General features: G+C 43.4%; 1 protein-coding gene across 2 annotated transcripts in view; it reads right to left on the reverse strand.

Annotated features, from left to right (window-relative positions):
- SYNPR (synaptoporin) overlaps positions 1-13,025 on the reverse strand; it is a 1,048,813-nt gene that overhangs the window by 298,724 nt on the left and 737,064 nt on the right. For both annotated transcript variants that reach the window (XM_069643717.1, XM_069643718.1), the window contains one exon: positions 3,260-3,384. In XM_069643717.1, coding sequence (XP_069499818.1) covers positions 3,260-3,384 — 125 coding nt within the window. The remainder of the gene's footprint in view (positions 1-3,259; positions 3,385-13,025) is intronic.

Raw genomic sequence — 13,025 nt, forward strand, 5'->3', positions numbered from 1 at the left:
TTGGTGGTATGACTGAGGTATGATACAACATAAGGGTACTCAGGTTATTTTGCACATGTGTAAGGTCAGTTAGAGATAGGCGGGAACGTTTAGAGCAAGATACACCTTATACAGTCAAATGCTTAGGCTGGCTTGAAATACAAGTACTTATGTGTAATATACACATAAGCAATTAAATGCTCAGATTAGAATATAGTGCATATGTCCAAAATGTTTCAAAATGGCATAGGATATAGGCGAGTGAATAGTTGGTAAAGCCTTCTCAATCAATTAAATATCTTTGTGTGGCTTTACATGCAGGGTAAGCTATTGTGCCACCTATATTAGGCTCCAGGTGAAGCTAGTGTACATACGCCTTGTATACTATCATACTCAGGTGATATAAAAAAGATTGATACTGACTCACAGATTGCCTAGAGCAGTTAGATGAGAGTTAGGCAGAGTAGGCTGTTCATTAGTAAAAAGAGCATTATAGTGGGTGTGCAGCTATACGGAGCATGATAAATTTACAGTGCAACATTTAGTGGAATAGGCAGATTCACAATGCAGTATCAGGTTGGTTTGGCAGTAGGGTGCGAGTGGGTAGATACAGCAGGTAGTGCAGCAGCAAAAACCAATGCAAGGTACAGGCGAATAAATAATCAGGTGCAATGAAGATTGAATACATGAGAGGTAATTTCAGCAGGAGCGCCATGCGGTTAATTAGTAGAGTACCGCTGTGTTAAGGGTCATGTGGGATATTATACTACTGGCATGTGATGTGGGTTAGATAAACTTTAACACGGTGTTCATAAACATGACACAATGGTTTCCAGGCAGGCAGTTAATGTCTTACCGCAGATTTCAAACAAGCGGTCTCATAATTTCAGCTGTAGATAGCGGACGCAAGGGGTAGGAGTGAGACGGCTCGGGCTCCGACAGTCTTGGACAGGAAGAGAGCCTTTGTGAGCGTGCCTTGGTGAGGTGGGCCGGCGAACACCTGCCAGTGTATGATTGGTACAAAATGAAGAAAGGTGCAACTAATCTGGTGTTGGGGTGCAAGTTGGAAGCAAAGTTAGGCTGCGGATACCACTTCGTAATGTGGAGCGACCATCTTTGCCTAATTACAGCCTCACAGAGCGTGATGGTGGCACAATGAACTCATATGTGCAACAAGGGTATTTTTTCTGAAGCGGTTGTGGATGTTTCCTGACCCTCGGACTCACCAAAGTCCTACGGCACTCTGACAGATTTATTTTTTCTCAATTTACATAATTCACATAATGCACTTTCCAACTCAGGATTTAGCAACCTTGATACAAAATATGTGCATTTCTTTCAGACTGTTTCACATAGGGCGCTTGCGGAATCAGGTTTATCAGGGTCCCATAACCATGTAGGCTTTCCCAGATTGGATAAAAAGAGTTCATATCAATTCCAATATGATTAAAAAAGGGTGTTTCTCAGGGTCACGTAATCTGGTGGGTTCTCCAAGCCTTGATTTACAATGTTTGTATCTTTCTCGTTATGATTCACATGGGGGGACTTGCCCACTCAGCTTTCTCATGCTTCCATCACTTTGTGGGGCTACCCATCCTCGATTCACAATGTTCATATCTTTTTCGTTCGGATTCATATGGGGAGCTGACCTGCTTGGGTATCTCAGGCTCGTCGGATTTCCTGGCCTTGCTTAGCTCTCAGTATTAGTTTCTCCATGGGAGAGTTCACCTCTGAGTTGCTGCTTGTCTCATCAGCTACTGTCCTTCGGGCATAGAGATTGAGCATTCAGACTCTCTCCAGCGAGATACCAGGCCCAACACAGCATGTCCCTTGTTGGGCCACAAAAGGCGACATGTGTTTCTCTGTCTCTTCCCTGGACCTGGGCTTCATGGTCAGAGAAATTGACAGCCTTCCGGTGTTTGGCTAGTGTTGGCCTCATGCTCCAGCTGGCTCCACCCCTTCAGGACGTCTCTTCGAGAGGTGTCACCTCTGGGTAGGGATCGCACACCTACATATGTAGGATTTTCCTTCTATTCATTTCCAGTTCCTCTCCTGTTTAAGTACATCATCACAAACAGGAAAGATGTGTCCTTCGTCCCCATCTCTGATGCTCAGATGAAAATCCAGCATTGCTTGAGGCAAATGGGAAGAAAGGAATATCATCGGTTGATGGACTTAAAATAGGAATAAAATTAGCTTGTTCACGTCCTATGTAGGCAGACAATGTCCTCCGGCCTAGGAGGTCCTTATTGGACTGGGATGCCCTGTCCCTGAGAGGGGAATCCCTCCAGTGATTTCCAACTTGGCCAGGCCCCCATGAAGGGTCTTGTGGAGTAGGCTCCCCTCTCTAGACTCACAGGGGGTGGCTCTCGTCTGGCAAGAATGGACTAATTAACCTGATTCGTCACACAACATATATTACACTTGCTCTGTATTTGGAGTAATCAGGTGGCCCAGCTCACTCAATTCATCTTAAAAAAGATATTAACTTAAAGTCCATGCTATCCCTTAGCTTTGATATGTACACTCTCGATTATACGACATAAATGCACATATACACTTTACTGATCCAGTTATTTTGGACAAAATCACAGGAAGAAATGAAAGAAATCAGCTCAAGTCTCACATTCAGGATAGGCACAAGAAAAATAATGCAACCGAAAACACACCATTATACACTCAATCCAAAAATATCTAGTATGGACAATAATCCTAACAAAAGAAAGCTGATTACAAGAACCAGCTTTAATTGCCTGACCTTGAGGGCAATAACCTGCCTGTGGGCAGGCAAGCCTGCAGAATACATTTTCTGTTGGGCAAAGCCACAGAAGACTTGCTCAATGTTATCCTTTTCTGCTCAACCTATGCAAACTTTAGAGCAAATACTTTGATCCCCGTTCTTACAGAAGCAGGCTTTGCACAATATTGGCCAGCTCTATTCTACCCATTTGCGGCAGTTAGAAGGTTGCACGGTGTTTACTACTATACTTGAGACAAGCTCCGTATAGAAGGGATGAACTGTTAGCACTTTAAATACCTTTTACACTTTAAAAAAAACGTGTTACCCTTTTCATATGATATTAACTGTACTTATCCGATTTACGTTTTGATTGCATTGTTATGTTTTATGGAACATTATTTCTGAAACTAAACACATGAATAACAATGAACTTTAAAATGTGGGACTACGACAACTCATGCCCTTATAGTTATTTTGGCGAATAGCATTAGCAGTCTTCACCATTGCAGCTAGTTAAATCATGCCATATGACTGTCTTACCTGAAAGGGTACGAGAAGGCTACATCAATCTTTAGGTCACTCTCCGTCTTGTTTGCACAAGCCACACTGACTCTCAGTTCTCCAGAGTAGCCACCACATGTTGCAAATGCAAAGATTGCAAAAAGCTGTGAAGAAAATAGACATATTCAATGTATATAGGCGATATAAAATATGGGGAATCATCACAATTCTTCTGAACGCTTAAATCATTTTACAGTAAATATACCTAGAGCTTGAAATAGAATGTCCTACATTTACAGGTAGGCCAACCAGCTGTGTTTTCCATTACATTTTGAATTTTTAAAGTATACCTAGGAAAACGAATAATTTATATTTGAAGCAGGGCATGCGGTCTAGTGGAAAGAGCTGAATTGGGACAATGTGACAACAGTATTTTGGATTAAGCTGTTTTTTAAAGAAATGTAACAGAGAAATCTGAAAATAAGATTGTGCAACATGAATGCACGAGGAAGAGTACAGCACAGAGAATGTTGTTCTCCACAATTGCAAACTGGTAAAATGCAGGGAAACCAGGAACAAACCATTAACCCCTGAACTGTACCTTTTACGCAAATTAGGTGATACACATCCTTATTAAATAGGTAGCGAGTCTTAAATTGCTGGGCTGTGCAGGTGGCACCAGAGGTAGTAAGGGTGGAGGTGGGGGATTTGAGTTAGTTGGGTGGCAGGATCCCTAAAGCGGTTCCTTCAGAGCTCCTCCTGCTTTCTTGGAACATCGTGGGTGTAGGGGAAAAATAGATAGAGTGGAGCTCCTGAAAAACATGAAGTCATCCTCCTGCAGGAAACTTGGGCATTGCAGTGCCCATTGCTGGATGGTTATCTATCCTTTGGAATCACTGCCAAGAAAAACCCGAAAGGTAGATTTTATGGGGCTGTGACTATATTGGTCAGGACTTCTCTAGAATGTTGGGTTAGGGTGTTGGATACCAATATGGACTTTTTTCAGCCGATTTGCATTTTTCAAAGGGACTCGCTCTGTATTCTTAATCTATATAATAGTCCACATAAAGGTGAGGCTGAAAGGTTGTCAAGAGTAAAGATGTTTATGGATGACCTTATAGCCAATAGAAAGAATAGGTATGAGCATTACACTGTGGAGGGGATTTTAATGTGAAAATAGGTTTGGGTTTGCCCAAAGCGCTATTAGACCCAGTTGAGGATCAGGTGTGTAGTATCCCACAGCCACAGATGAGGGATGCTAGGGGTTGTGCCAAGGGATTTCAGCTGCCCCTGTGGCTTACAGAATGGGGGCTTCGCTCCGTTAATGGGTGCTTAGCTCCAGATATCCCTGGTCATCTGACCTTCAACAACCATCTAGGCTTGTCAACCATAGACTACTTTGTATCTCCCTGGATCTCTGGGACAGGGCTGCGAGTTTTGAAGTATTGTCTGATCCGAAGAGTGATCATCATCCCATCTGTCTCATATTGAAAGGGGTCTGGGGGGAAGGACACTGCCAGGACACTCTAGTTTGCCTGGTTAAATCTTGGCCCCTGGCACGAGAAGAAATAAGTGGGCAAAGATCAAGGAGGCCAACTTTCATGGTTCGACGATAGCAGAGAACGCTGCCTTATTTTCCGGTATCCCGGATGAGTCCTTGCCTCTAAGGGAGATTGTGGAGCGATTTTTGACACTTATGCTGGTCTTTTTCAAGACCTTCACGGTTCTCTGTAAAAGGATTGGGACAGTGCCATGCAGAGGGTGGTTTGGCAAGGCCTGTAAAATCACCAGATTGATCTGTTGAAGGTTCTTAAGGCACTGGTGTGCTCCAGAAGTGACATTGCTCTCTCTAGAGCCAAATATCAGTGGGAATTGAGAAGAAAAAGGGAGGTTGAAAGCAATGCTTGGGAGGGCTTCTTGGATACATCCAAACGTAATGATCAGAAAGTGTCTTGGGAATTTGTGAAGGAGGGCAACTCGGGGTCCATAGGGGAAAGGTCCAGTGGCACTCATGTGGCAGAGGAATCGTGGCTAAAGCACTTTGGGAACCCGTTTAAGGGTGGTAATGAAGGGGTGAGATCAGTTGTGTGTCCATCGCCTATGAAGTTTAGGCTGGAAGATGTGACTAGTGCAATTAGTCAAGAAGCACATAATCGTGCGCCGGGCCTTGATGTGAACCTGTCTGACCTATTTCAGGACTCCCCTGATCTATGGGCTCCACTCCTTACTTTAGTGTTTAATGCCTGTATGGAGTCGGGTAGTTACCCTCTGTCCTGGAAAAAAAAACATTATTTATCCCATCTACAAGACAACCTTGTCCAACCTCATATAGACCAATTTCCCTCTTGGACATGTCCTTTAAGATTTTGGGGAGAATTTTATTGGGATCAATTGAATCTTAGCTCGCAGAGGAGGCAGTTTTGTCTGGTGTACAGCTAGGCTTTCACCCCGGGGTTGGTACGTTGGAACAGAGTCTCAATCTGTACCTGTTAGTGGATAACTCCGTTTTTTGCAAAGGCGAAGGGGTTTACCTCTCGTTTTTGGACCTGAGCATGGCCTTTGATAAGGTAGATGGATCTAAACTTTGGGCTGTGCTTGGGTCTTTGGTTTTCCTGGGGACATTTTGAAGGTCTTGGTAGAGATCCACAGAGACAATGAGGCCTGTGTTCGCAGTGGTCTGGGGGGTCATTGTACAGCCTGTTTTAATGTGGGTTGTGGCATTCGGCAAGGGTGTGTCCTTGCACCCATTTGTTTCTGTTTATTCTGTTTATATATCAATGGGCTTTAAAAGGATCTGATGGAGTCTATGGCGGACTTCTTGTTCTGAGGGGTCGCGCCTTCCCCGTGCTGGCTTACGCGGATAACACAGTGTTGCTAGCTAAAACCACAAGAGCCCTGCAAATTCTTATATCTGCATATGAAACTTTTATGGGCAACTTGGGGCTGAAGATTAACACCAAGAAGTCGGCCGTAATGGCTGGTGTAGGCAGTAAGAGATCTGCAGAAATGAGGCCCATGCTATGTAATGGAGAAATCATCCCAAGGGTGAAGGTTTTTGATTGCCATGGGATTAGGTTCTCTGAATTGTTAACGGGGAAGGCACACATACAAAAACAATTAGTTAAATATACCCAACAAATGGAGGGAATCTCACGCTTTCTCTCGCGTTGTGAGGGCATGCCACTGGATGCCGTGTTGAAAATCTATCTGGCCCAATCGAAGTCTGTCACCCTGTATGCTGCCATGTTATGGGGCTTTCAAAAGGCACACGACATTCAAATAAAGGAGAACTTGTTTTTTAGGAGATTACTGCCTGTATATCTATCCATAGAGAGCTGGACATGGAGTTCTGGGAGGACCAGTGGGCCATAGCCCCTATTATTTTCTGGGTTAGAATTTGGGCAAATGAACAAGCCTCACTTTGTCACTTTATAATTAGGGCTGTTATGGCCAGGGTCGGATGGAAAAAAATGTGGTGGCTCCAATATATCGATAAGATTCTGGTGGAGGGAAACATAAGATCAATTCCCCCCCCCCCCCCCCCCAGATGCTCTGTTGATCAAGTCCCAGCTCAGAAACTATAAATCTGTTTTAGGGGAAGCATTTAATGCAAAGAGATCCCTTCAGGAACATTGGTTAACTGCTGACAGAGAGCACACAGTAATTAGCCGGGTTAATGAAATACAACCCTACTTATTGTGGGGCACAGCAGGGAAGGATCGCTTGCTAATTACCGATGCAAATTTTGACTGCCTCCTCCTGAGGAGCAATACAATTAACTGGAATGGTTATATGGATTCAGCGTCTTGCCCTGTGTGTGGCTACATTAAGGAAGATTTGGTCCATTTGTTATTGTTTTGCATGGGTTATAGGGGGATAATTTGAGTAACTTTGCTGCCAATCCTAAGGGAGGCTAACATGTGCCACTACAGATCTGCCATTTTGTTTCTTCTTAGTGAGGATTCGGTTTTAACGGCATGGGCACTGTTTTCATTTTTGAAGAGAGCTATGCACTTTTAGGAAATGGTTTTTAAGTGAATAAGCTGTATTTGGCTCGTATTACTGGTCCTTTACTTTGTTATGGAATGAGATTTTGTCTCCAGGATTTTGTTATTTTATGATGTTATATAGATTGTAGGTATTTTTGTATTGTATATGTGTTGCAAAATCTGTGACAAATGAAATGAACTGAAATGAATCATGAAGAATGTTTGTATTGATGGGTTCTTAATGATTGTATTGAATTGTGTTCATGTTTTTTTTTTGTTTAATGGATCATGAATCCGAATAAACTCATTGACTGACCGGTATCCTGGCTGGACATCACACCCGAGTAAATATACTTGTATGGATTTGATTCTGATTTTTTGAGTTTTTATTGAGGATCTAAAGTGAGCTACAGATAGAGTCGCACACCTCTTGAACACTTAGGACATCGAGCCACCTTAAACAGTTTGAGGAAAGGGTTCTGTTAAGCAAAGCATCAAATAGACCTTTAAATCAGTCAACACCATATTCCCTTGAGGGAACGGGCCAAGACAACCTCTGATTTCATTTAGAGATATCATTCATAAAAAATAAATGTGTTCCCCATTTCCAACATCTACCAAGGGGATTATGTTACAAAGTATCCCTCACTGATGTGAATTGGCCAAAAGGAATCCTTTCAGCATGCAACACAATAAAGAACTAAATGAGTAACTGAATGCAATAATTCAAAGTGATATATTATACAATTTCAAATGGAATGTCATGTTAAATGGAGGAGTAAAAGCAAGAGGTAATTCTTTTTTCGCCTCCATTTAACAGAGTTCCCTATCTTGATGCAGTGACAAGGCAAAGAACAGGCACGGAGTGCAGAGAAGGTCTGTGTGGTGCAGACCTCTTTTCTCTCATCAATGAGTCTTGTATGCTTTCATGAGATGGTCATGCAGGTGAACAACAAATGTATTCACCCCTGGTTTGCACCTGATCAAAACTGGGCAGATTCCATAGTAATCCATTGGTAGCAAACGCTGCATGTAAAGAGTATTTACAGGTTGCGTTTACTATTTCATGAGATGGGCTGGGAGTTTGCCTCATTTTTACTCACCCTTCTCCCTTCCACCTCATGAATGTGTGCAATGGTTGTTGTCTACAGTTTAGCCTTTCATTACTTTGGGTTTGGGTCCTGACTTTGAGCCAGTCTGCAGAACGTCTAATGTGGATAGAGAAAAGGGACATGTATATGTTAGATATATGTTAGATTTTACTTCATGGAAGAGAGTGAAAACATCATTTTTGACACCACTGCAAACACTACCCTTCATACACACACTTTAAAGACTACTCTATGTCAGATCAAGTACCACTCGAGCCTGGTCACTCTCAGAATTCACAGAGCAGTTTCATCTCTAACCCTGAAAGATGATAGAACTCCCCATAATCCTAACATAGGTTGTCCAGTCATCCCCCCCAACAGCCCCTAGGCACGTCTACTTTTCCCTGCACCCACAATGGAGGAAGCCTGGTTTTCGATGGGTCTCTACTTCCCATACAACTCAAATCTGGTTATCTGTCGAAGCTTTGTGTGAGGGTTGAACAAAACATAAAACAGAACGTTTTTTCTGTTGAAAGTCAGAGGGTTACATTCCTTAAAATGTTGTTTGAATTCACCAGTGAATGGAGTGCATCCGTTTAGGCTTTTTCTGTTGGAGAACTAGGAATGAGCTGCAATTATTTATTAGTCTAGCGTATCCCCTAAATACCAATTTGTTGGGAAACAAAGCAAAAAGAAAAAAGACTAATTACCTAGGTTTGAAAAAATGTATCTCTGGTGTGGAATCTGACATTTATGTGAAGTCCATGTACGGGCAGATCTTTGTGGCTGCGAGGCACTGGTCTGGTCTCATTGACATTCCTCCATTTTATTCTGTCCGCTTCACTTGGGACCAAGAGATATGTCATTTGGACATAGTGTGATGACATGCTTCCTCCGGTTCGTGTTACTTGTGTATCCAACACCTTGCAAGGGGAACACAGAGGGCTTCAGCTCTTGCTTCAAATGGGTCTGCCCTGGTTCCTGATGACAGGTATTGGAACCCTAATACACTCTTGCAATTGTGAATCCACCTACCCTCTCCCTCCAAATTCCACACTTTAAATGTAATGTAGTCTTATATAGCGCTCTTCTTCAAATAATGTCGGCCTTACTCCTAGCTATGCATGGCTCTGTAAGAAAAGAGGGCAGGGTGATATATCTGCATAGTAGAAATGCAGATGCAGAAACTTTCGGTGTTGATTGATGCAGGTCAGAAGGACTTGTTACCTGTGTGGCGATATGACATCTATTTTGTTTGGGAGTGGTACATGCTGGACATGTTAGCCATATGGGCATTCCCCGGATTATAGAGTGCAAAAATTGACAGCATGGTTGTTGACAGAAGATGGATATGGTGTGAATCTGTTAAGCACACTAGACCAGGTCAGTGGTCTAAAGGAGAGTGGCAGTGTAAGGTTCCATGAAGTTTGTAGTGAGATGTTTGTTGGGGGCCGTTGGGTGGGGAGAGAGAGACAGGAGTTATGGTGTTGTTTTATCTTGGCTGTTGGTTGCAGATTTCACTGAGATTGAAGTGCAGACTAATATCATGCAGCAGAGGATCAATACATTAAAGGTATCCAGTGACAATGTTGCAGTGAAAATGGCTGGCGGTGGTGACATTTCCCTAAAATTGCACCCTCCAGACAATCAAAAACTTTCCCCAAATATTCTAGGATTTAAGATCATAATATATCACTATGCCCCTCCTAGAATATTTGGGGAAAGAATTTTAGGGCTCAGGAAAAATAAAGTCGCCTACCTGGTGACTTTTTCACTGCGACATGAGCACATGGAACCACATTAAATTGGTTTCCCACAGATGGTATTGTTAAGGGTTTCACAATTGCTTGTCATGAAGTAGTCCAAGTTTCTGGTGCACAGTTATTAGTTGGTTGCTATTATTTGTATTGTATTTTGTTGAATTTATATAGTGATTTTTGCCAAAAGTGCTGGTACAAATTAAAAGAACAACAGTACAGTCTCTTGATCAATGCATTTCCAGATAGAAAAACAGAAAACACGATAATGAACTTATTAGAGAGAGCAGATAGCAGGTGAGTTTTAAGATTAGACTGAAAAATGAGGTAGAAGCTGGAAGGGCAAGAGCGAGGGAAGCATATGTTATACTGGGAGGGTGGCCTCTTCTACAGTGAACCTACTGAGTCTATTCGAGGGGACTACAGAAGACTTGTAGTGCCTCTGGAAAGCAGACAGCAGTTAGTTAGCCCACAACATTCCTTTGGCTGGTCAGTTGAGTTTCAAGAAGACTAAGGAAAGGCTTTCTCTGTATTTCTACTGGCCTAAGTTGGGGTCTGATGTAGATAAATTCTGTAGGAGCTGTCACACTTGCCAGACATCTGGCAAGAGTGAAGCCAAGAATGTGGCACCCTTGGTGCCTCACCCAGTGGTGGGAGCCCCTTTTGAGAGGGTAGGAATCGACATTGTTGGACCCTCCAATTTCTTCAGGCAACAGGTTTATCCTGGTTGTAGTATACCATGCTACTAGGTATCCTGAAGCAAGCAATACCTATGAGGACTGTTACAGCTCAGGCTGTGGCTAAGGCACTACTTGATATTTTTACCAGGGTAGGCGTTCCTAAGGAAGTCATCTCTGACAGGGGATCCAATTGTATGTCCCACTACATGCAGGCCATGTGGAAGAACTGTGGAGTGACTTAAAAGTTCTCAACTGCTTACCATCCACAGACAAATGGATTGCTAGAGAGGTTTAACCGTACAATGAAGAGCATGTTAGGTGCTTTAAAAGAACCCCTTAGAAGAAAGTGGGACCTTCTACTGCCATTTCTTTTATTTGCTTATAGAGAAGTCCCTCAGGAAGGAGTTTGATTTAGTCCCTTTGAGCTTCTCTATGGCCATCCAGTTAGAGCTCCCTTTGCCCTAATTAAGGAGGGGTTGGAGAGTGCTCCTTCCCCGAAGCCATTGAGAGTCACTGACTATGTGATAGGTCTCTGAAGGAGAATGTCACACATGATGGCAGAAGCATCAGATAAATTGAAAGCAGGTCAGGCTCCAGTGAAACATTGGCATGACCTGAAGGCCAACATGGTTGAGTTTACTCAAGACCAGCAAGATATAGTTATGGTACCTACAAGGCAGAGGGCCTCATATGACAAGTGGATAGGACCCTTCAAGGTTGTGGGCAAACTTGGAGAGGTCAACTATCTGGTGGATATAGGCAATCCTAAGGAGGCTCCCAGAGTCTTTTATCAACAGTCTAAAAGCTTATGTCTCAAGACCAGAAGTAGGTACTTTGCTTCTAGCTTCAGCTCAAGAGAAGGAGGAGAGTGAACCTCTACCTGACCTACCCAGAGGACAGCCTTTAGATGAGAAGATAGAAGGAGTCAATCTCTCTTCTAATCTGACACTGGAACAACAGGAGGAGTGCAAGTTGCTGTTAAATCAGTTTGCCTCCCTGTTTTCACTATCACCAGGCTTGACCCCTTGGGGCTAAAATGATATTATCACTGGTGACAGTTTACCTGTTAAAAGCAGAGGTACACATAAAGGAGGAGGTCAACCAGATGCTTGATCTTGGGGTAATAGAGCCATCTACAAGTCCATGGTCTAGTCCAGTTGTACTAGTGCCAAAGGCAGGATCCAAGGAGTTGAGGTTATGTGTGGACTATGGAACTCTTAATGCAGTCACAAAGACTGGTGCCCATCCTTCACCAAGGACAGATGAACTGTAGGACAAGCTTGGTTCAGCCAAGTACTTCAGTACATTTCATCTCACTTCAGGCTATTGGCAAATAGCACTGACAGACCACGCCAAGGAGAAAACTGCATTCTCAACCCCAGCAGGCCTCTACCAGTTTACGGTAATGCCTTTTGGACTAAAGAGTGCACCTGCAACATGCCAAAGGATGGTTAACCCGGTTCTGAATGGGATGGAGGACTTCTGCATGGCATACTTGGATGACATTGCAGTGTTCAGCCCTACTTGGAAAGAACATGTTGACCACTTAGCCTATGTATTGAAGGCACTTGAGCAGGCCCATCTGACCATGAAGGCGAGTAAATGTCAAATTGGTTAAAGTTAAAGTGGTCTACCTTGGACATGGGGTAGGAGGAGGTGAAATCAGGTAATTGCCTAGCAAAGTACAAGCTGTACAAAACTGGGCCACCCTACAACTCAAACCCAGGTGAGAGCCCTCCTAGGCCTCACTGGTTATTATAGGAACTTCATAGAGAACTATGGGACCATAGCGTCTCCCTTGAATGTGATCTCCTCACCAACATTTCCTAAAAGATCAGGTGGAATGAGGAGTGCACTCAAGCATTTGAAGGACTTAAGAAAGCCCTTTGTCAAGCTCCAGTCTTAAGAGCTCCTGACTACAACCAAACCTTCATTGTGCAAACAGATGCTTCCAATACAGGTATAGGTGCAGTACTCAGTCAGCCGGATGAGAAATGTAGGGAGCACCCCATTTGCTTCATCAGCCGGAAGCTGAAGGAACCTGAAACAAGGTGGGCAACCATTGAAAGAGAATGTGTTGCTATATTAGGCCTCATTCTGACTCAGGCGTTAAGGGGTTTAAAGTGCCGTAAACGGCGCCGACCCTTAATGCCTGATTACAAGGACCCCTTTGCGGGATGGCTTTTAACGGCTGCTTTTTGCAGCCGTTAAAAGCCATGCCACAAAGGGACCTTGGCGATAATTACGGCACCGAAATTTACGGTGCCGTAATTATCGCCTTTCCCCAT

This window comes from Ambystoma mexicanum, chromosome 2p (assembly GCF_040938575.1).
Source record: "Ambystoma mexicanum isolate Mex_15411 chromosome 2p, UKY_AmexF1_1, whole genome shotgun sequence".
Lineage (NCBI taxonomy): Eukaryota > Metazoa > Chordata > Amphibia > Caudata > Ambystomatidae > Ambystoma > Ambystoma mexicanum.